A 24,000-nucleotide genomic window follows, 5' to 3' on the forward strand; every position below is an offset into this window, starting at 1 on the left:
GTAACCATGAGGATCGCGTTGCTTGTTTTTATAAGCCATAAATTCATAAGCTTAACGACTACGTTTTGGTAGTAAAGGGCTCAACCCCCCTTGTGCGTGGCTTTGAAGAGGGTACTAAGACAAAAACCATCACCCCGTCTAGTTCTTGTCACGAAAAGGAACGTAAACAACGTTCATCGATCACTTTGTTGTTGTTTGCTTTTATGTATCAAGTTGGAAATTCTAGATAATTGGTTTGCGGATTCAATCGGAATTATCCCATTCTGTTATAGAGATATTTCATAATGCAGCTCGAAATAACAGTGTATTATGGAATAACGTTCCTCCATACTGGTTAATGAACTATTTAGTTCCAATTTTGAAATTCATAACGATTTTGGCGATTTCGCGATTCGGTCCCATCCAGATTAAAGCGCTCAGACTACACGTTGTTTATTAATTACGCCGTTCATAATTTATTGTACTGATGCAGTAGTTTGTAATCCGGCCCCTCTGTTTATATTCGCAAGTGCCAGCTTACGTTGCGGTTTTCAACACACTGTAATTATTGTTTCGTGTTGTTACTTGGGATGTTAATGTCTAAAAGTTTGTTTCATTAAAATTTAATGCTTTAAAAATTTCGTGTTACCACGACAAATAAATTTCGCATAATTTTTTGTTGTAAGTACAAGTTAGTGTGGAACATTTTAGCTTATTGAAGTTGCTTAGAGGAAGGTAAGTTCGGGATGAAGTTCCTGGATGCTGTAATTGAATCCTGATACTCCGGCGATAATTCCATAAATCAAAGTTACGATTTGCATAGTTCCCGGGGGAGGAGAAGAGGTAATTAACAGGATCTCTTCGTTTATCAAGAACCTAAAAAGCAATCTTGCTGTGACCTGGATTAGTCCAAATATTACATCGTAATAAACACCCTTGTCCCAGAGGTTTCATAACTTCCGAGAGTCTCAACGATCCCCAACCTATTCCCTCCATTTAGCTCTAACAACACCTTATTTCTTGAGGAGAAAAAATCCATACCCTTAAAATAACAAACCATTTATTTTGGATCATTTACATAATAGTTATTAACATTAGCAATCCAGTACATTTCTCTTTCAAAATAATCGTGGCAGCCTTCCGGTCTGTTAACCCCCTAGAGACATTGAAGGCATCTACCCACTTCTTACAATGAATATTCACGACGATCTCTCGTCTCTCTCCGAACCAGTCTCCAACGATGCGCGAAGAATAATCGCACAAGATGAACCGTTAAGCCTCGGCTAAGTTGCCATCGGGGAATGGGGTTGCATCGGAGCGCGGAAAGCAGCAGAATTGCGACCCCTCGTAATTGATGCCATCGGGTTCGCTTTAATTTTAGCACGCGGCCCGGCGCTGGGTTATGAATATTCCACCGGGGATTTGCCGTTTCGCGGCTTTACGCGATCAATGTTTCACCCCGCGCGCCGCATAAGGGATGCCGTTTGAAGTCCTCATCCCCCAATGGTTCTAAACGACGATTATCCACCCTTTGTACTGATAACGAGAATAGGGTATTATACCGACAACGTGGAATTTTACTCACAAAGTTGCAGATTTTAATAGAAATTTGTAAATAGTTTGTGTTTTGGATTCATTAAGAGTTGTATTCTATTCATTTGATTAGGAGCAATTGTATGTGTGAAGAGATGGATTTTAACGAACAAGAGAGTCTTAATGGTTCGCGCAGCAAGCTATAGAAAGCTTTTCCGCAATCTAAAGAAGGGGGTGGTTGCTATGCGTCTGGAAACCCGTGGGAAAGCGACCGGGGTGCCCCCAATCGCTCCCTGACCAATTACGTAGATGGGCATTGCACATCAAACAATTGCTGTGGGATTCAATTCCGACCGAGCCCGTAGCAATTTCGCCACGGAACTACCCCTCATAGTTCTAGTTCTCGTTTAAACAAAAGGTACTCCAGACGTTTCTAAGCTAAATGAAGTTCAAGAGGTCTTCTTCTTCTTACCTTGTAACTATTGACCAAAACGATTTATTACATTACAGAGAAAAGATTTAAAAATAAGGTATTCATGAGGTAATTTGTTGAAACTTCATTCTTCGAACTGACTAGATTGTTGTTTAAAAGTTTGAGATGGTAGGGAAATCGATCTTAAATTAGAACATAAATATAGGGTTTGTTGTGAAACTAAGAAGGATGTTTGTCAATTAGTTATTAGACTGCTCCAGAAATTGTTGTTTCAGAAATATAATTTCAAGTAGAATTTTCATGTTGAATGAAACTTGAAAACTACACTGTGGGGGATTTCCAACTTTAAAATCATAAATCATTAATTGCTATTTTCTGGTAATACAAGAACATTACGTTGTTATGTGTAAGTAATATCTCCATTCGGCTTTAAACATTTATTGCATACACTGATTTAGTTAGCTTCTAAAAGTTCCTAATCAAAAATAAATGATGTTATTTTGGTATTATACTTATGCTTAATAAGTTTTTAAATAGATAAAGTACCGCAACCGACCTAGAAAATCGATAACTACTCCTGTATTTTCTGCAATTAACAGTCAATGAATTTGATGAACAAAACTTCACCCAAATTGCTTTCGGCGACCTGAGCAAGGCGTTCGATCTAGTTGATTGACCATCAAGTTAATAGGAAAGGGAGGAAAACGAAATGGAATTGAGTCACAGCTGAATTTCTTCCAAGTTTTGTGATGGGAGCAATTACTATTTTTGTCTCACGTTAATAATTTACTTGATAATGTTGTGACAATATTAAAGTAAAATATAAAAATATTTATTTTGTTGAATAGCGCAAAAAGTTCAAATATTTACAATGATACATAATAATTTAATTTGTTCTCTTAAATTTAGAGAATCATCTGAATTTATTAGTGTTCAGAAAAACCATAATTAGAGGGGATTAAAGAAGGAAAAGTTATTGATGCTGGTTAGAAGAGTATTTCAAGTAATATCATTTCTTCTTGAATCTATGTGGAATGAATTGGGTTGCTCTAATAATCCTGCCCAAGACTTAAATAAGACCAACCAAGCCAAGACAAGGTTAAGGCTTCTTTAAGACACATGAACTCTTGTGCAAAAATCAAATTTAAAAAATAAACAAGGATAATTACTTCAGTCCTCAGAAATAACCTAACAGGAGAAGATTTCTAAGACAAAAATATGGTTTCCTTCTGAGCTTTCTTTAGCACTGATTAAAGTTTGAAAAGGTACAATAAACAGCTGGAAGTTTGGTTAGCTGAAATACTCAAATCATAACGGTTGCCAAGATGAATAGCTGCCTGTAAAAGACGATAGTCCATATTGTACTTTTTACCATACAGAACTTTATCGTGCTTAATAAATAAAATAAGGAGTGAGATTAGTAACTTCGTAATGAGCTGAGTTAATAACACAAGTAACTTTAGGATTTCTTACAATACATAGAAACTATCTTTTTAAGACCACGATTAACTCTTTCAACAGGGGTTGTTTCGGGATGGTAGCGTTAAATTTAATTGTGACATTATATTTTTATGTCAAGGAAAACTGCAAAACAATCTGCCTCTGGTTACCTGGAACGAATTGACTCACAGTATTGACAACGTTTCTCTCCAGTTTACCAAAAGGGAACCCCTCTAAATTCCTCTAATTATAAACTGCCCAAATTACAGTCGAACTATCTCTCTTCCGACTAGTTTCGATTAGCAGCAGTCCACAATTGTCTGAGATATGACATAACATCATTTGGCTGCAACAAAACTGCGCCTAGTCCTAAATTTGACGCATCAATATGCCACGTAAATAAAGCAGAATAAGCCAGGTAACAAACATTTCAATTGAAATGATAGAAGTAAAATTCGGAATAAAGCTCTGTACCTTGCAAACTGTACCGAACACACATCCAACTAGTTCACTCATTAGAGCGAATAGCATTTTTGAACATGGCCTTTAGCTATGATATCAATATTTATCGACAACCTAGCCCACTAACTTAATTCTTTCAAAGAGTCATTCAATCTTAAACCACGTCAAAATATACCAAAGGTTGTGTTAACTTGTTAGCATTTTCGTCTATACATTTCAAATGAAATGGGGGATAGAAAAGAGTAATAGTAATTGTTTTCGTCAATGATATGTTATTACATTGGATGCGTATAAATGAAATATATCACCGACACAAAACAATAAGATGGCGCAATTCCCAATAAGATCTGGAATCCAGCCAGCTTTTATACAGTGGGGAAGGAAAGTTCGTAAATAATCGGAAATAATAACAAGAAATCGGCAAGGAAATAAGACCACACATCAACTAAGTAAATCTATTTCAAAAATTATTAAATAAATAATAAAATCAAAAACACTTAATGATAAAACTAATGATTTAAAAATAAAATTAAGCTCGATTCCTAACGTTGAAAATGGTTATAGACGTTGCTGAATTCCCGCTTCCCAATGAGCCGCAGGGGCTTTGTAACCGAAGCTTACACCACAGTAAGTGGATAAAATATACCAATAAAATTATTTCATAAGCATATATAAAGATATAAATCCGGGAAATATGACGAAGAATTTTACCATCAAAATAACCAAGGGATACTTTCTAAATAAACTTACTTTCAGAAATGACGAGCACGTATGTTAAAAGCCACAGCCTGAAAATAAATTGCTGAAAATTTAAAAATAATCCTGCTCAAGAGGCAACAATAAACTCAAATGCATACGCATTTCCAACCAAGATAGTTCGAATTCTTTTAGAACTTTACCTAATTCCATTATTAAAATTAAATCTTCCATGTCTTTCTGACGTTATGTAAGGTCACTTTAACGTCACTAGTGATGTAATGGATTCCATTACTTACCTACAAATTGACATCTGTCACTAATAGAATAAGTTAAGTTTTGAGGAAAAATTGCTTTTTCAATGGAATTAGATAAAATTTTGTACTTAACACGTTATGAAACTGCTAATTTTGTTTAACTCACGTAATTTGCAAAACTCTCTCTCAAAATTAGTCTTTTCATAACTGGTTACGTAAATAACTATTACCTAATTCCATTATGAAAATTAAATTTTACATGTCTTTCTGACGTTACGTAACGTCACTTTTTTTATAACTAGAGAGTTCGAATTCTTCTAGAACATGTATTTTACTTTACCTAATTCCATTATAAAAATTAAATCTTACACGTTTTTCTGACGTTATGAAAGGTCACTTTAACGTCACTAGTGATGTAATGAATTCCATTACTTAACTACAAATTGACATCTGTCACTAATAGAATAAGTCAAGTTTTGAAGAAATATCAGAGAAAATGGTCCACATTTATTCTAGTCGACGTTTGCTGGTCACTTCAACGTGATGAGCCACATGGTCAACACAAGAGGCAATCTGGTATAAGATCTATGGAACACAAGCAAAAAAGATTCTATAAAAGTCAAATACAATACAAAATTCGGACTGGCGTGTCCCTCGCATCTGACAGTGCTGATCCATATGTTGGGCTCGTATTCGAGAGCGCATTTTGAAGGGTAAGGATAGTACTATATGATGAAATAGATACTGGAACATAATATTGCGCGTCCCATAAATCTTCAAAAGTAGCCAAAAAATCTATTTTTCTTGTACATAACCTCAGATATCTCAAAATCCTGACGTGATGGTTCAATTCTGAGACATTCTCGGATTATGATTCTACGTAGAAAATTACTTCGGAAATGACTCTTAGCTGATCGGCAACAAAACCTTGCAGATCTGTGCTATCAACCAAATAAAATCGTCACAAATCCAATAATAATAAGTCGGTGAAGAAATTCACAATTTCATTAGATACAAGATTAACATTGAAATAAAGTCGGGAAATTATTTGTGAAACTTCTATGGTATAGATTAAACGAAGGTATTCAAACTGTCGGAAGTTTACCCAACAAGTAACGCGGTTTCCAACGAGGAAGTCCAACTATCGGGGTGTGACAAAGTATCGTGTACCTTTAATGAGGTTGACTATCATTACTCCAGGTCGAACGTCGTTTAATTACCTTCAACATCATAACAACGATTACGTCCTAATTACGGTGACGATCTACTGCGGATATGTAAAGAAATATTAACAAAGTAATTGGAAGGATCGCAGGGTGAAAATAATCTTTACAATCGCAGAAATAAAACTACTACCAAAGAGCCATTAAATACTTAGCAGTTACTACAAGTTTCGAGAATACCTAAAGTTTGTCTGTGTTAAAGCGGAAAGTCGCAAGTACGTTTATTACGGCGAATGTAACCAAAGCAAAAGCTTGACAAGAAGATATGGATGAAGAATATATAGTAGAAAAGAAAGTACTATCTCAAAACAGCAACAAGGAGATTTTAGGAATGTTTAGTTTTATAGTAATCAGTCTTAAGGATTAATCCAACAAGGACTGTTGCGCATAAACAAACCAACATAAATCTTAATAATTCTTGAAGAACAATATAACACCGAGATACATAAATAATTATTGATTTAAGTGTTTAATATAAACGCTTTAAAAGTTCCACAACACTGAGGATGATAAATCGTCATTAGTTCGACCTGACAGCTAAACAATAACCTCTAAACCCGGTAAACTGGTTGGACGCGTGTTGCTTTGTCGTTTGATTAATGGTTGTTGTCAATCAAATTTGGCGAAGACCTCCGAAGGAGGAGATCGCGTTGTGGACGAATTAAGTTATTGCTGGTTCATTGGAACTACCAAACTACTTCTCGTATTAACTAAAGTACAGTTTTAGAACAAGTTTTCTTCTTTTCGCGACGAAGCGTCTCCGTTTATTTAAAATCGATATAAGGCTACGCGACAGGTCAAGTGCAAACTTGAAACTTGAACGGTTACTCACCGATGCGAACGTTCTCAAACTTTCTGCAATTAAGACCGAACCGAGAGTTCGTTTCGTTGTTTACGCGGTACGTAGAGAAATTTCTGGTTTTACTTTATTCCATTTGTGCCGCTCAAATTTGAATTCGTCCACGGTTATATTTCATCGCAAACCGCGTCTTTTCGTATACATCGGGTTCATCACTCTTGAAAACGGCGAAACAAGACATCAACTCCGCAGTATGGATATAAAACGTCACCATAAAATTATGATTAATCTACCGATGCAAGCGCTTGCTGATTCCGAACGGTTGCAAATAGATAACGTGTGATGAATAGTGCTATCGCTTAGTTCTACATCAAAACAGGAAGGAAGGGAAAATTGTAATGTTACTATGGGTACTGAAATGTACCTAAAGCAACGAACATCTTCATTTTACCTACTCCATATTTCGCCGAAATGAATGTGAATGGGAGCTTGGGGACAAATTATGTAAGGGAGAACGTTGAAAGGCACGTGGCAAGGCGCGTTCATTAACGTGCTAATTTATTTTCGTTAGGATAGAGGTCGTTGAGAAGTAACACGTGGATGCAATTACTGGAATTGCTAGGGAGGATTGTAGGTTAAGTTCATATGTATTATCTTGATTATTCGGTGTGGATCTTTGTGTTAGATTAATTATTATTTATCTGATGTATTTTGTTATCCATCAAAAACCTAAAATTAGTTCGAAAGTTGAATTGTGTTTTAACTTTTGTGTGCAAAGTTGACTGGAAACCAGTCGACATTAAAGCAAAGCATTCACAAGGGGGTTCCAACATTCGCTCGGACCACAGAAATTGGACTTTGTTCACAGCCAGTTGGCAACAAGCGTTTGTGTCGTGCTTTCAGTAGTTGCCCCGAGACTTCAGTTGAACGATATTTTAGCAGTTACGAACTCTGTAGTAATAGCGGATCAATTCCGGAAGAAATTTTCCTTCCGTTCTCGGCGTTATCAAAGGGATTGTAAGAAACAATACGAATGCCGATGAAAGCGTTTACGCATAAAACACATGTTTAGCATTTGTTCGGTTCAGTTGTTTCAGGGTTTTGAATTTATCTTAATTTTACGCATTTTAAGCAAAGATCCGACCAGCAAACAAAGACAGTTGTGCTTATCGGAGCGTTCCTTCCACAAAAAGGGGGACGAACTCCGTTCCAAGGCGTCCTAAAAGACGATCTTCCGTGAACGAAACGGCGGCAGAGGAGAAAAAGGAACCCAAGCCAAAGCAAAAAGCGCAACGCGAAGCAAAGTGCACTACAAAGGGCATTATGTTCCAATTTGGACGGTATTTTTAGGGATCCCTGAACAGAATTCTTAACAATTTTTGAGTTTTCCTTGAATATCAAAACGTTAAATTATTAATAATAATTAATAACGTTTAATTTCAAAAAATTTCCTCTTTAATAATGAATAATTGAACCCAATTTGGGATCACGGCTTTATTTTTTCGTTTTGTATACGCGAATTAAAACGGGATTGGATGGTATTTGAACCGAAACAACCCCAGGGTTGCAAACCATAACGTTTTTTGATTCCCCGTGATATATTTTGACCTCGATCGAAATTACCCAATTTTCTAAACAAAAATCGACAATTCATGTCAAAAAAAATCATAAAATTTCGCGTCAAGAGCACGGTCAACGATTATTAATACAACGTGGAGTGTGTTGTGCTCTTTCTCCAATATTGACCCCATAAATTGTACTTGCTGGCTATGTTCCGAGCGGATGGGTTTCAAAAATTCAAGCTTCGAAAAATGAACTCGATAAAAAAGGGTAATCGATAAAGTTCTATATAAAAAGAGCTTATCAGTACAAAACATTTAATATTAGACAACCAGGATAATATTGAAAATGTTATAGAAGTTGTCTACAAGATTTATTTTAAATTAAAACATATTTGCGTTGGCAATATATTTTTTAGTCTTCGACAAACGTTCATACTTCGTTACAATCCAGGTGAATACGAGTGAGTGTGAAACGAAATCTAATTTACTTCACAAGCAGACAAAATAGACGACGCTGGTTCAAATATCAAAGCAACATTCACGCTCGGCAAACAAAGAGTGTATTCTACGTATGAGTGCATGGAAGTTTTTTCTCAGCTTTTATATTATTCCGTGTCAACGAAGAGCGTCGCTGGGGATTACAAAAAATTTTTCTAAATTTACATCACACCCACCTATAAAAAACAAAAAATATACCTACTCTCAGAATTTGTAAAGATATCAATATTACAAGATTTAATCACTTTACAATTAAGGGATAATCATGTATTACTGTGACTTGAGTAATATATCATGCAAAAGCACCTTCGATATCCTTGTGATTATACCTTGAATATTAATGTTGATATCAGGGATCCTCGATCGGAATCATAATAGTACAATTACAACAATCCATTTCAAGACAATTATAGGATCGTTTAACAAGCAATAATTAAATAATATATCATCACAAAAAAATTTTAATTATTCAATAAACATCACAAATTGCTTTTTTTTTCATTTAATGGAAAACAGACAGCATCCAATTAATGCGAACGAACAGCCGGATATTCTGCTGATGACAAACCGTTATCGACAAACTTGTCACTACACATGATGTGAGAACAAACCAGTCAATTATTGAGATGTAAATTGACACAACAAACCAGCGAGTACTATTTCATTATTATCCTATATGACAGTGATGATAAAATATTTCATATTTTAGATTTTTATTTAGTTACTTTGTGTGCGGCATTGTGGAACTGTGGCAACGAATTAGGTCACTATGAAGTTGTCAGCTTAAAAACCGCCTAACTGTTGGCCTGGAGATGCAAACTTTGTAATTTATTGATTGACTGTGCTCGAAGTTGTAACAGCTATATCCGCGCGGCCTTGTTTTGTCCATTTTGCATTTGAAACTACTACGTCGAAACTTCAAAATCAACAGTCCGAGCTGTAATTTATCGTCTAAACGGGCTCGCGAAGTTATACAGAACTCCGTCATAAAGAAAACTTAGGGAGCTACGAAATTAATTTTTCTTATACACGGATTTACTAAAATTAATAAAAACATCGTTCAACTTGGATTTGTAAAGCTTTAAACCTAACAAAATAAAACAAAATAAATTCAATACCTCTTTTTTAAATCTACACGAAACTTATTTTTAAGAGTCTTAGAATGATTGGAACTGGTGATTAATTATGATATGAAAAGAGAGGAAGGCAGGAAACTACCAAAAAAGGTAGGCAAAATTAAAAGAAGGGGTGAGAGAAATTGGATAGGGATACAAAAATTGGCGAAATTAAGTGTAGGAGGATAAGAAGCTACGATTAGAAATGTTTATGTACAGAAAATTGATATAAAAGAGAATCTATTAGTCAACGGAGCTGTTAAAGCAGATATGGTAGGAGATTATCCCAACAATATATAATCACTAAATCTCGGCTTCAAGCGACCAAAAAGATCCATAAGTCCACTTAATAAAGTCGATGCCACTTGCGTACATAAATCGAAAAATAAACGTAAGTAATAAATGTATTTATTCGGGAGAATATAGAATATGCCTTCATTGGAACAAGAATGATATCATTGAATTACGTAATATTAAATCAGGAAATTAGTGGTATCGGTTGTGATAATATTAGGGAGAAAAAGGGGTAAATACACCAATATATGAGGGTCATAGGCAATCATAGTAGACTATGTAGTAGCAGATCAGGAAATATAAGAACATGTAACACCTTTAGTTTGAAAAAATCAATAGAACCAGATAACCGAACGCTAGAAGTGGACCCGAATGACGATAGGGGCGAAATAAAAAGGGAGAGATAGCGAAGGGTATCAGGAAATATAGGAATATTAAAAGGATAGTGTGGAATGTTGCAGAAATAGATAAAAAGAAATGGAGATTACAGTTAAGGAGTACAGCAATTGTAGAAGAAAGAAATGGCAAGGAATAATTGATAGAATAAAGAATGCTTAAATGTCGAAAATAACGCTGTGGTGCAATGAACAACAACGAGATAGCAGTTACAAGAAAATACATTGAACAATAAGTTAAGAGTGTGTTGTAGTGACAAAACAGCTAGAATTCGGTAGAACTCAGGATTCAGACATATGTCAGAAAAACTTTTAGAACAAAAGTTGTAGCAATTTTTATTCTAAACAATACTGATTTATTCACAATATATATTTGCAATATAATTGTGATTTTTTGTTTATTCACGAGAATGAAGACGGCCGACATCGTACGAACGATTGGTTTCAAGAAACAAACTGTCTATGATGTCGTGAAATGTTACAAAGAGACTGGAGGGACTGCTGAGTATCCTGGGAGAGGTCGTCTAATCACTTTCACGATTCCGAAGAATGTGCAGAGGTTCGTTATTATGTTCATCACAACCCGTAGCGTTCGATCAAAATGGTAAAAGAGTTTGAGCTCAGAATAACCAGAAAGGACACTAATGTTGGTGCCTTTGATTTTGGAGGAACTGCATTTTTTGACTTCGACTTAAATTCCGTCAAGAAGAGACCCAACCGATCTGGAAACGTCGCTCGCTTTGCTTTTGTCGAGAGAAGCCAAATGAACCAAAGGCAAAAATGGCATCGTCGCACAAACAAAGTTTTGGTGGGATACTTCCAGTGTCTTTCTGATTATTCTATGGTTTGGCGTCAATATCGGTAGCACTGGGAACATCGTCGGAAGAAACCTAAAGCTTCGAAACTACAAGATCGGCCCTCTCCACTTCCTAAACGATATAATGAAGCTGATAACATTGCAAAATTCTAGCCAAATAATTCGTCTGCTAGCTGGAGCTCGTTTATCAAAAATTTTCTTCACTGATGAGAAGATTTTCACGATCGAGCTGTTTCGCAACCATCAAAATCATTAGTTCGGGCTGACACAATTACATTTTTGGGTACCTAGTAGACTTAGGTCGATGTTAAATTGTTTCAAAGTACGAAACGTCAAAGTATAACTTTTCTCCTTTGATATTCCAGATAGTCTAATCTAACAGAAGTCAGGCGGTCAGGATTGGTAGTTTTGTATCTGGTTTCAAACCTATCATATCCGGTGTGCCTCAGGGCAGTCATCTTGGATCCTTACTATATGTAATGTACATAAATGATATTACTTCTTGTTTTAAATTTTCTAAGTTTTTACTCTATGCCGACCTTGACCTATCTATTATGACAAATGCCAAAAAATTATATTTACTTGGAAACGTTATCCTCTCCATTTTCCTTACAACTTTAACGGTACTGCTATCCGGTCCATGGATAAAGTAAAAGATCTTGGCATTATATTGGATTCCAAATTGCAATTGCATCATATTGAATTTATGGTAAAGAAATCTCTAGATAATTTGGGGTTTGTTATCAGAATCAGTAAGTACTTCACGAAAGTATTATATTATAGACAGTATAATTGTATATAAAAACCCTTTAGTTCGCATTTGTCAACAGTGTACTATGTTATGGTTCCGTAATATGGAACCCCATGTATGCGATGTATTTGGCACATACATTTCATCTTTCTTACTGCGATTGCAATAGCAGCAACGTCGAGTCATTTCTGACTTGATCTTCCTTTTCAAGCTTGTTAATGACATGCTGGATACCTCCAATCTTCTACCTGAATTGAGCTTCAAGGTACCACAACGGCTTACACGTTACAACGCCACATTTCGGCTTGACGTATCTAACACCAACCTTTATCAAAACTAGCCATTAGTTCGAATTCTTAATTCCTATAACCACAGCTTTAATCATGTATTTGACTGTATATGACATGTATTTGAATCTTTTTGACGTTTCTTTACGCTCTTTTAGAGAATATGTGCTAACGTATACCGTATGTGTTGTTGATCGCTTTATTGTTATATTTATTTTAGTTTATGTCACAATTTTTATATTAATTTTTGTTATTATGAGGATGTTTTGGTGGGAATATTCTCCCTGTATGTATAAAACTTTACAATGAGTTTCGAAAATTATGAAAAATTAACCTTAACACGTTCGCTGCCGACTACGAGTTAACTCGTATCTAAACCCTGGTTAACGGGGTCGCTCGGCAGCGAACGTGTTAAGTACCAAACATTCTTTTCTGAGATGATTGACAGGCGGAAACAAAACTGACCTATCCTTACATTCCTTCACGGTATAATTGAGGTTTTAAAAGAAAACTGACCTATCAAAACATTCCTTCATGCTATAATTAGGGTTTCTTCACGCTATAATTGGGTTTAAAAGGAAAATTGACGTGTCCTACTAGTCCTTCACGCTATAATTGGGGTTTCTTAACGGTATAATTGGGGTTTCAAGTGAAAACTGGCCTATCCTAACATTCTTTAGCGCTATAATTGGGGTTCAAAAGAAAACTGCCCTATCCTAACATTACCCAATATTTTTGTCAGAGTTGATTGACATTTGTAAACAAAACTAACATAACTCAACTTTTCTTTTGTGGAAATCATTGCTCATTTTTTTTAAATCTTACTATGTTAAAACACATTCTTTGATGTTTTGCTTGAATTGATAATACGCCATCTTTGGTGATAAGTGAGATATTTGCAAATTTTTCAGTTTTTGCCGATAGGATGATAGCTGTTTGGAATTTTCAGCATTAGCAGTTTCTCTAAAAACGAGATCATGATATGTAAGCTAGTTTTTTTCTATCTATTTTAGTTTCGGAGATAGCTTACACGGACAACGAATTTGAATAATAAACGAAAAGTTTCGATCAATGGGTGTTGCCTAACTCTATCTTTTGGAGTTAAGGAGTTTTGGAGTTTCATCGTTTTCCTTATTATTTGTTTTGTAATTGAGAAAATGGTCAACGATATTCAAGATGTTCAAGGAGACATTCCACTTTTAGAAAAAGATTTAACAATTCAAATTTTCTTGCTTTTGAAATACTTTTTGTTGTAATATTACATTAGCACACTAAAAATAATAATTAAATCTTTATAAAAACGTGTCTTATATATTTCAATATCCAAAAAAAATTATATCAACTTAATACATGTTTATAAATAAAATCATTCGAGTTCAAATTTAATTATGTTTGGGAAAACCCAAACCATCAATAAGAATGCAATATTGAAAAGCGATAATATGTACGGCAAAGATTTTGTTTTCAATTTACATAGTTTACTTACAATGATCGTGTAAATAGTAGAGAAGTTTTTAGTATTTATAGGTCCGTTTAAAGCCTTATATAAGCTATAATAACCTCGGAAAATTATACACAATAATTTAGTGTGTCTCGAAACGTTGTATGAGTAGAATGTGTTGTTGAAAGTGTTTGAAACGATGGGGTTTTATCATGACATATTTCCGGTTGTAAACTCAATCATTGAAGTAAGTTAAAAATTTTAATTAGAGTTCTAATTAAAATAAATTTTTTTAGTATTTTTTAAATGTTAGTAAATTGAATAAAATAGGGGATGGTGGAATTTATTTAAAAAAGATGCTCTCTTTAATAGTAGTTTTAATTACATTCACCGGGATTGCACCGTTTGTAATTTTTAGATCGACTTTACAATTATTTTTAAAATTTTTTTATGGAAAAAATTATCTTGGGATGTTATCCGGAAATGATAGGCCATGCTTAGATCCGTCTTGCCTATTTTTAAACGTTTATATATTAGAACATGATGGAACTATAAATGAGATATACGAAGACGTTAAAAATTCTTGTAATAAACTATTTTTTTCGCATACCAAATTTTCAAGCGTAATGAAATCAACGTTGGGTTATCAATATTTTGTTGCAAATCAAATTGGTTTTGATGAAATTTTACGAGTTGAAAGTTTTAATGAAGATCATATAACCAAAGAAGATCTTTCCGAATTTATTGATGAAAAGTATTCGTATCCGTTGGAAAAGAAGCTTTGGGAAGTTACGATTATTAACAAACCAATTATTTATAATAAGCACTCCGAAAATAAAAATTGTTATGCAATAATTATTAAAATTACTCATACGATGTCAGATGCGATTTATTTATCTTCGATGCTTCAGAAGTACTTCTTCAATAAATGTGATAACAAAAACTTTATAAAAGCTTTAAAAAGTGCAAAGACTGAGAAAAGTAATCGTGTTAAAAACATAGTTAAATACATTACGATTCCTATCAAATTACCTCCACTTAATAAAACTAATCCGAAAAGTATTTCGAGTGTGTATATAGAAGAAAATCAAGTTTATTTTAATATGGTGAGAGAAATCAGGAGGAAACACAACGTAACTTTTCCACAAGTTATATTCACAGCCGCTATGTGTAGTTTCTCAAATTATTTGAAAAATAAACATCCCGATGTTGAAAAAGTTCGATATGGTTACACAATTCGTCCTGAAACTGAAAACATAAACCAAGTTTTAGAAGGAAAAACTTTAATAAACGATTTATCATTTATGACTTCAACATTTAAATGCAACAGCAAAAACATTAAAGAAACCTTAATGAACATTTCGAAAAGTTTAAATGAACAAAAAAGATCAACGGATGGTCAAGTAAGATTATTTTTAATGACTAATTCAATTTTATTTAATATTTATTCATAGGCAATGTATCTTTTGCAACAACTAGGAACGCATCTGCCATACCCAATTCTTAAATTGTTTTTTAAATTTATGATTCGGCCGATAACGGTGGGTTTTTCAAATATTCCCGGCATTAACGATGCTTTTATAAATGGAAAGAATGTTCAAGATGGATTTGTTTATGTAAATTCTTACCTAAGCACAAGTAGGTCAACACAAAAGATTCCAGTTCTAACATTACATGCTAATATTGTGTATTTTTTAGAATTCCTTTTTCAAATTTACACATACGACGGCCGAATCCAAATCAATTTAACAGCTACAAATAACACGGTTGATACAAGAATGGAAATTGATGGAATTCTTCGAGGTATTTTTGAAAATATAAATATATTATACAATGAATAAAAGCTGTATTATAAAGTCCTTTTTTATGTTTCAATAAAATTACCTCAATAAAAAATAAAAAACGAATTTATTGAAACATCCTCGAATCTAATTTAATTGTGAAACATTTTAATAATACCGCTAAAATTGAAAAATTCATTCTAGTTTTGTTGATTTTTTTGCGGATTATGGAGACAATTTTGTTTTTAAATTCTATTTCATACATATGCATGATTTATTATACAAAAATATTAAAAATTGATTTACTAAACTTATTACATATTTAACACAAAAACACATTCAAAAATCAAATTCGAATAAATCTTTTTATTAAAAAAATGCTAATCCGGTTCTGCAAATTCCTTCAACTTATTCTTATTAGAAGGTAATAAGAAGATTTTTAAGACCTTCTAACTCCAATTAAACTGAATGTAAAAGCGATTACGCCAGCGTGAAATGTAAAAACATTACTTACAGCTATCAAGAGAACGGTTTCGCAATGAAAGACTCAATAAAGCCAGTATTTTTTCCTCCAAGTCATTAAAATAGAAAAATTGAATAACCCCGGTGATTTTTAATGTAATCGGTACTTTCACCATTTCAGGAAGCGGTATTTTCCGTCGTCTATTGCCTATGGAAGGATTCCATTAAAGGAATTCGCACCTCCCATGAGCCAATAAATCCGGCACCTTCTCTGTCGCACCGAATTTATCGGCCCTTAGATGGCGGCGGCGTTCTACACCCCAACCTCACACACACACCAAAAGCATCGTGAGTCACCAAGAGGTCGCATTCTTCGGCTGCAAGGGGAGGAAATGAAATTTCCTGTATTTGAAAGCCGAACGGTAGCGGTCGTTCCTTACACAGATAAGAAGTGATGAAGGTGAATGCAATCACTATCACGTTACTTTGCATCTAGATACTAATTTGTAAGGTGGATGTTTTAGTTTCGTAGTAATTGTGTTAAAGTGATGATTTTAAAGGCAGGAAATGAAGGTTTAAAACGGAATTCAATATCAACTAAAGCAATTTTGGCAGGGGGAAAAGCGAGATTTTGAGTTAAACCCTGCAGCTATCTAGGTTCGGGTCAATAAACGATAAAGGGCTGCAGCTAACGCTGTTATACGTTAGTTGGCACGGGGAGTTTTCAATTAAGAGCACCTCCCCGAACGGATGTAATAACCACTGGATTAGCTACCTAGTTAATTTTGGTAATCTTCCCTCGACTTTAAAGCTGTGACTTCAATCAGTCGTGATGTTAGAACTTTTAAACCGACTTCCCCTTCGTCAACGTGCTTCCGATATTTCGAACTATTTTCTGATATTTCGTTCCCTCTCCGAACATTTTCTACTTTTGTTTTGGTGATTTCTGTCCATTTCCCGCTTCTTTCTATTTTTTTTATTTATTGAAAAACTGAATGCACCGAAAATGAATTGGAGGATCCTCTATAGTTAACAGATTTTCTATGGAGAGCTTTTATCTGTTAAGATAGATTAGGGGCCGTCGAGAGTACCGCGTGAATCAGGACTCGGTTCGTTTTGACGCATTCAAGTTACGCAAATGGTGAACCATTGTGTGAATGAAAAAAATCCTTGCGTTTCGTATCCTGTAATTTTGTACAAAGAGCTGATACAGTGAAATATTTGACAGTCGACCTAAATGAAGATTAAAGTAACCGTAAAATTAGCGAATTTTATAGGAAATTTGTTTCCTGTGGTGATAAATTTTCGTTATAGATCATTTAGGGTCATTTTATATAAAAGGATAATCGTGGGTCCCCTCGAAGATATTTTCTAAATGATGCGTGAATATTTCAGGTAATTTTTTTCTTCGCTGTATTCGCATCCACCAAAAGATTAAAGCTTATCAGTGCCGACCAGCCCGACGTCGCTCAGCTACGAGGGACTACTCTTGATCTTTCGATCTATACGATTAAAGGTAAAGAGACTGTTGAATCCCAACGGCCGGAGGAAATAATCTAGGTAAGATCACTCGCAAAAGCATGACGTTCTTAGTCCGTATCCGAAAGGACCTAATGAAACATTCGAAAGAGGTTATTCATTACTGGACGAACTCGAATCCGGTCGAAACTCGCCGGCGAACTTTATCGGTATAAGTTCTCCTTTATTTCCGGCATCCGGTCGCACTGGAACCTTCGCAGTACGTGATTCACGGCTGCCCCACGGGCAGGACGAATCCGAAACTTAAATTGATTTCATAAAACCGCGTTGTTGTGCCCGTATTGTCCGAAGCAGCACCGGCAGTCACCGGGGGATATACGATTTTGCAAATAGATAACAATGTACAACGGAAACTACCCACGCCACATATCGATCCTTTTTACTTGTGTTCTGTTTGTTTATCAAAAGGAATTTAAGGACTTTTTACCTTTATATTGTGTTGAATTGAATAAAAGAAAATATTCATATGGCAACAAACAAATCTCTTCTTATTTTATTCTTGTCAAAAGTTCAAGGAACAAAGTATTACGGAACAGTGTAGGTGTACTTTGACATTTCAGAAAGAGTAATCTCGGAGGATCTGAGGAGGAATATCGTTAAAGAGCTATTATCAAAGTTCCCAAGAGGTAAACTTCCTAATGTGATTGTGGAGACCATAAACCTTGTTGAATATGCAGAACTAGGAGGGGAATTGATAAGTGGCGAAGTGCTATAACGTAACTTAAAAATTACTGATAAGAACGTAAGTTGTAATAATACTGCTAAAAGCACGCCACATTTGTAAAAGTAGTATCGATGTAATGTTTCTAAAGGCTCTATCTTTGCACTTAAAGAATTAACATTAATTTTTTTATGATAATAATGAACACAATGCACAACATACCATCCCATCAGTGTGAAGCATAGTATTATAAATACAAATTACGCGATGTGATCTTTTCGCTATAAATATTTCGAGAATTTGTAGTTGAAACTAAATTAAATTTTCGAATTTAAACGCCTTCGATAAATAACTACAGCTTCAGCAAGATAACCATCCCAATTCACGCGCGCTCTCATAAGTTGTTGGATTAAACGCCTAGCAGACAGTCAGCAGGAAGATATATCTTGTAGGGTCATACATTGTAGTTATTTCAGATAGTACGCTTGGGACAGATGCTATTATGTCAGTGAACCCATAATTTTTGCAACATAATTGCCAAAGGAAATTATCGTCATGTATCTGTGTCACAAATAATACTCATTTATTATTACCTGTCCACAGAAAATTAAATATATTTCTAAGAGCATAATGATTTGAATGTTTTTGTTTTGAGAAACTTAATCTACTTAAGTATCTTAATTAATATGTTGTGAATAACTAATTTACAGCCCAGTTTTAGCCTTAGCATCAACTAAAAGATACTATTGCTTGATATTGTTGATGTAATCACATTTGAGTGTATCATAAACGCTTACCAAGTCAATTTGTTGTGTATTAATATGGCATTCATAAAAGAAGTTGACAAAATAACAAGAAAGTTAGCTAACAGACCGTAAGACACGAATAAACCAATGAAAGGCGAAAAGGAAAACATCATAGTAGAAACGCCACGTGGAGTAAGTCATGTCAGCATTATCCAAGCTGGATGGTAAACACCTAAAAGCAGATCCACAACACACTACTAAAATAATTCAACCATTACTCAAGAGAGTATGGCAAAAAGAAAAGATGCCGTCAGACTGGAAGGAAGCAATAATTATAAAACTCCCAAAGAATGGCGATCTATCGAGGTGCATTAATTAGAGGGATACCACATTTCTCGCAATATCATTAGTAAAGTCAGAGAATAAATACAAGAATAATGGAGTAAATTGAAACAAAACTCAGAAAGGAACAGGTAGGTTTTAGACTAAACAGATCATGCGTCGACTACATTAATAGTTTAAGAATAATAGCAGAACAATGCATGGAACTGAAAACCACAATGTATATGGTGTTCATAGACTTCGATTCACTAGACCACAGAACACTATAGCGCATATTAGAGATAGCTGGAATCCCACTCAAAATAACACAAATAGCACTAATAAAAGAATTATACAAAGATGCAAAATGCTGCCTACTACACAAAGGCAAAACCAGAAAAGCCTTTTCTGTAGTCAAAGGCGATGCAACAAGGTTGCCCCTTCTCCCCATTACTCGTTAACATAGCACTAGACTGGATCATAAATACCACAAACCACCAAGAACGAGTTATAACATGGGAATTACACCTATAACTACTTTACCTTGGTAGCGCATACTTTCAATGAAATGCAAGTGCGCCTAGGGAAACTGAGTTAAACGGCCAAGATAGAATATAATAAATAAAACGAAGGTTAGGCTCTAGATACCATTTGCGCTTGGTGTAAGGGAGAGAACCTCTCAATAAACCCGCAAAAGACAATTGTTGTGCCCATCACCAGGAAGCGAAAGTTGGATGGACTAATCCGCCCAACTATCCAAGGTGAAGAAATTCCTTTCTCAAAGGAAGTCAAATATCTAGGAGTAATCCTAGACAAAACCCTGTCATGGAATGGACATTTGCAGGGAGTTTTGCACAAAGCTAGACTATCCTTGTGGACTTGTCGCAGTCTTTGGGGTCTTACCCCTGAAAGACTGTACTGGCTCTATGTGACTGTGGTTAGACCTATGATCACATACGGAGCAGCAGCCTGGTATAGGAAAGTCCGACAGACTTCAGTTATCAGTAAACTTTCACGAATTCAACGAGTAGCTGGATTGGCAATCTCTGGTGGGATAGGCACAACGCCAACTCTAGCAATGGAGGTTCTGTTTGGCCTATCTCCTCTGCATTTGCATATAGAGAAAGTGGCTAGAACAACCATTTACAGATTTAAGCAATATGCTCAAAACTGTTCCGACATGTCCTACCTATGGGCTGCGGAAGACATTATAAGCACTGATACTGTGCTATCAATGCCGTCAGATTTGGCGGTATCACTATCAGTGATTAATGCTCGATACCAGATTGTACTGCCTGAGCGGCAGTCCTGGATCGAAAATGAAAATTCTCTGGTTCGGGCAGACATTTGCTTGTACACAGATGGATCAAAAACGCCTGAAGGGGTAGGAGCAGGAGTATACTGCCAGACACCTCGAATTAAGCAAGCCTACAGCCTGGGTACGTACTGTACTGTATTCCAGGCGGAAGTATTTGCTATTGACGTGGGTGCTAAAATCCTTCTTGAAAGAGGGGTGAAGAACATGACAGTACGAATTTTCTCAGACAGTCAAGCCGCTCTCCAGGCGCTGCAAGCCGTGCAAACGGTGTCGGCTCTGGTTAATGATTGTAAGAGAACATTAAACACACTGAGTTGTGATAACAGAGTCTCTTTGATCTGGGTCATGGGTCACTTTGGGGTTGCTGGCAATGAAGCGGCAGATAAGCTAGCACGAGATGGCAGCGCTGAAGCGTTTGTGGGGCCGGAACCAGCAGTTGGTGTATCATTTGCGATGGCCAAATATAGGATTGGACTGTGGGCTGAAGAGAGACTTCGCCAACTGTGGACCAGTTCTCCTGGAATGAGACATGCTAAGGTGTTTATTAACATCGCCACTGTCAAACACTGTCAGCCACTGTCAAAGGACTTGCCCGTAGTAGCATAAAAGTTCTAATGGGTGTTTTTACTGAGCACTGCCGATTAAAAGCACACCTCAACTTGTTGGGTTTAGCCGACGATGTTGAATGCCGACTATGTGCGGAGGAAGCAGAGACGGTTGAGCATGTTTTATGCCACTGCCCTGCCGTTAACCGTATCAGATTCTCGATTTTTGGGTCGCAGTTTATCTCCTCAAAAGATCTGAATGACCTTTCGCCGAGCAAGGTATTAATGTTCGTTAAGAGCATTGGACTGCACGGTGAAATTTGATAACGATATCTATCGGGGTACAACAGATCCTTAGGGTCGCGGTGCAAGGTTGGTTGGTCCGCCTACCCGATATGTATTCTATGTAATGTAATGTAATGTAAAACGAAGGTTCACAATAGACAATTCACAAATACACTGAGAGAAATGGATTGTACTATGCACTAAAAATATACTATAAGGTATAATACTTTACTACGAAAAGTGACAGCGAGACGAGATTGTATTCAGCACAATAAATATAATGAATATAATACAATGAATTACTGCATGTATAATATTTTTTCTATAATACGATTCGTACAATCTATTTCTTTCAGTGTAGAAGACGTTCGGAGAAGAGGGAGTTCACTTATCTAGGCAGTGTAGTAATTAACGAAGGAAGAGACACCAAAGGAGACATAAGAAGCTGCATAAATAAAACCAGAGGAACCATTACAATACTGAAAGAGGTATGTGACAGTCCAAATCTAACAAGAAACAATAAAATCAGGGTATATGACAGTAACGTAAAATCGGTTCTATTATACGGATGTGAAAAGTGGGAAACCTCAAAAACGAAATGATTAGACCGAATAAGATACGAGAAGGTGTGAAAACCCTCAAAGGAAACCCAACTCAGTCAAGAAATCCGTCAGAGAAAAAGAAACAGGATTGGTCGAAAGGAATCTGAAAATATTGCGAGAACAGCAAGAGGACACAAGAGGGAGAGAGAGACCTAGATTAACGTGGCGAATTTCCATTATGAAATTGATAAAGGCAATAGCAAGATCGTGGCTGGTAATAAAACAGATAGCTCAAAACAGAACACGATGGCGTGCATTAGATTATTTAGATTATTATAACATTAGATTATTCAAGAATTTTCGCTTGCTGATAGTGATATTATTTGTTGAAATAATTAGTAAAAATTTTATTTCGTATGCTTACGTAAAGTTAAAATAAAAAATGTTTGAAATTTACTATTTGATTTCCTACAAAACCACCACTAATTGCATCTTTTCGAAACGTCAACGCCCCTTTTGTGGCTTTTCTTTAATCATCGCGCAATTAACGGCGCGTTTCACAGACGACCTAATCCGCAATTACATCTCGTACAAGAAGTGGCCTCGATATTGTTAAAATTAAGTTATCTTTAACGAATTTTCCGAGAATGGGCTTTTGCCGAACACGCGAAGTTCAAGTGCTCGCTACCACCTAATTGAATCCTTTTGGTACCGTGAAGGGTATAGGTGGAGAAGAGAGAGTAGAAAGTAGAACTCGATGAACCTGCAATTTCGGACACTGAAATTCCCCACCAGAAATTAAACACACTTTCGAGTTAAGTGCGGGCAGAACCTTTTGTTCGTCGCGTAATCCCCAGAATTCTCAACTCTACTAGATTCCCGTGCCAAAAACGTCAACGAATCCTATAGCTAACCCTTTATTAGAAGCAATTCTAGAATTTCAAACTGTTTTAATACCATTCAATTAAACTACAACGTTTTCGTTTCTTCTACTTCTTTCTCTAATTGCCCCTTTTCTTACATCACGACAGTTTGTAATTACGGTTGTTACAGTTTTTCACCCACAATGTTCATTTATTTAAATTTTTTTAATCAATAAAAAGTAATTACCATAAATATAGGTTTATGAAAGAAATGATAAAAGGAGTAAATTAAATAAATATTTAAGGATATTTGAGAAACACGAAACGATTTATTCGATCATTCGGAAAACAGCTAATACAATAAACCATGCCTATCGACCCATATGCCCCAATTCGTGGGGGCGCCGCCGTTGTGGTGTTGCAATATTTTTTCACGGATAGGCGCCGTCGACGCAAAAGAAACTACAAATTTCGTTTGGGGGCCGAATAAGGTTGCTTTTTATTTGCTTATTTTCGCTCGATTTCACACCGCCTCCGACGAGGTAAGTAACTGCATCGATAAATTAGATGATCGCGAACCGTAGGAATCGCCTCAGGGGTTCAGCTTCACTTTTTCAGGATGCGGGGTAGAAAATGAAAAGAAAAATAACTGTACAGATTTTAATCTCAAACCGAGCACAATATTTTAACCTTAATAACTCTACCATAGAAATTTTAGCTTTGAAACTTTTAATTAAACAAAAATAAAAAGAAACGGGGGTAACAATAGAGCTTTAAGAAACAATACCCCGCTTTAATTCAGTTTTGAATTTGTGTTATAATACGCAAAGATTAAGATTAATCCAAATTGATCTCTAGAGATTGTAAAATTATCTAGGAAGTTAAATCTTACATTTAAAGTTATAATTAGTTATTTCTCTCGTGAATATAAAGAAAAATGGATGGTTAAGTAATC

At 35.5% G+C, this 24,000-nt stretch overlaps 2 protein-coding genes across 4 annotated transcripts in view; one reads left to right on the plus strand and one right to left on the minus strand.

Moving 5' to 3' along the window:
• The window catches only part of LOC111418123 (kekkon 5), a 228,467-nt gene that overhangs the window by 93,857 nt on the left and 110,610 nt on the right, over positions 1–24,000 (minus strand). The gene's annotated exons all lie outside the window — the stretch shown is intronic.
• Positions 14,106–15,841, plus strand: LOC111418124 (uncharacterized). 2 transcript variants are annotated; one of them, XM_023050584.2, is made up of 4 exons: positions 14,106–14,229; positions 14,279–15,385; positions 15,437–15,620; positions 15,681–15,841. In XM_023050584.2, the coding sequence occupies exons 1-4, from the start codon at positions 14,182–14,184 to the stop codon at positions 15,821–15,823; spliced, it is 1,482 nt and encodes a 493-aa protein (XP_022906352.2). In that variant the 5' UTR covers positions 14,106–14,181; the 3' UTR covers positions 15,824–15,841. The 2 variants fall into 2 exon arrangements, with proteins under 2 accessions (XP_022906352.2, XP_022906353.2); XM_023050585.2 differs by having other exon boundaries at positions 14,113–14,229; positions 14,401–15,385.

This window comes from Onthophagus taurus, chromosome 11 (genome assembly GCF_036711975.1).
Source record: "Onthophagus taurus isolate NC chromosome 11, IU_Otau_3.0, whole genome shotgun sequence".
Lineage (NCBI taxonomy): Eukaryota > Metazoa > Arthropoda > Insecta > Coleoptera > Scarabaeidae > Onthophagus > Onthophagus taurus.

Coding starts and splice junctions, on each gene's coding strand:
- LOC111418124 (XM_023050584.2), top strand. CDS start 14,182: ATGGGGTTTTATCATGACATATTTCCGGTTGTAAACTCAATCATTGAA. Junction 14,230..14,278: donor TTGTAAACTCAATCATTGAA/GTAAGTTAAAAA, acceptor AAATTTTTTTAG/TATTTTTTAAATGTTAGTAA. Junction 15,621..15,680: donor AAATTCTTACCTAAGCACAA/GTAGGTCAACAC, acceptor TGTATTTTTTAG/AATTCCTTTTTCAAATTTAC.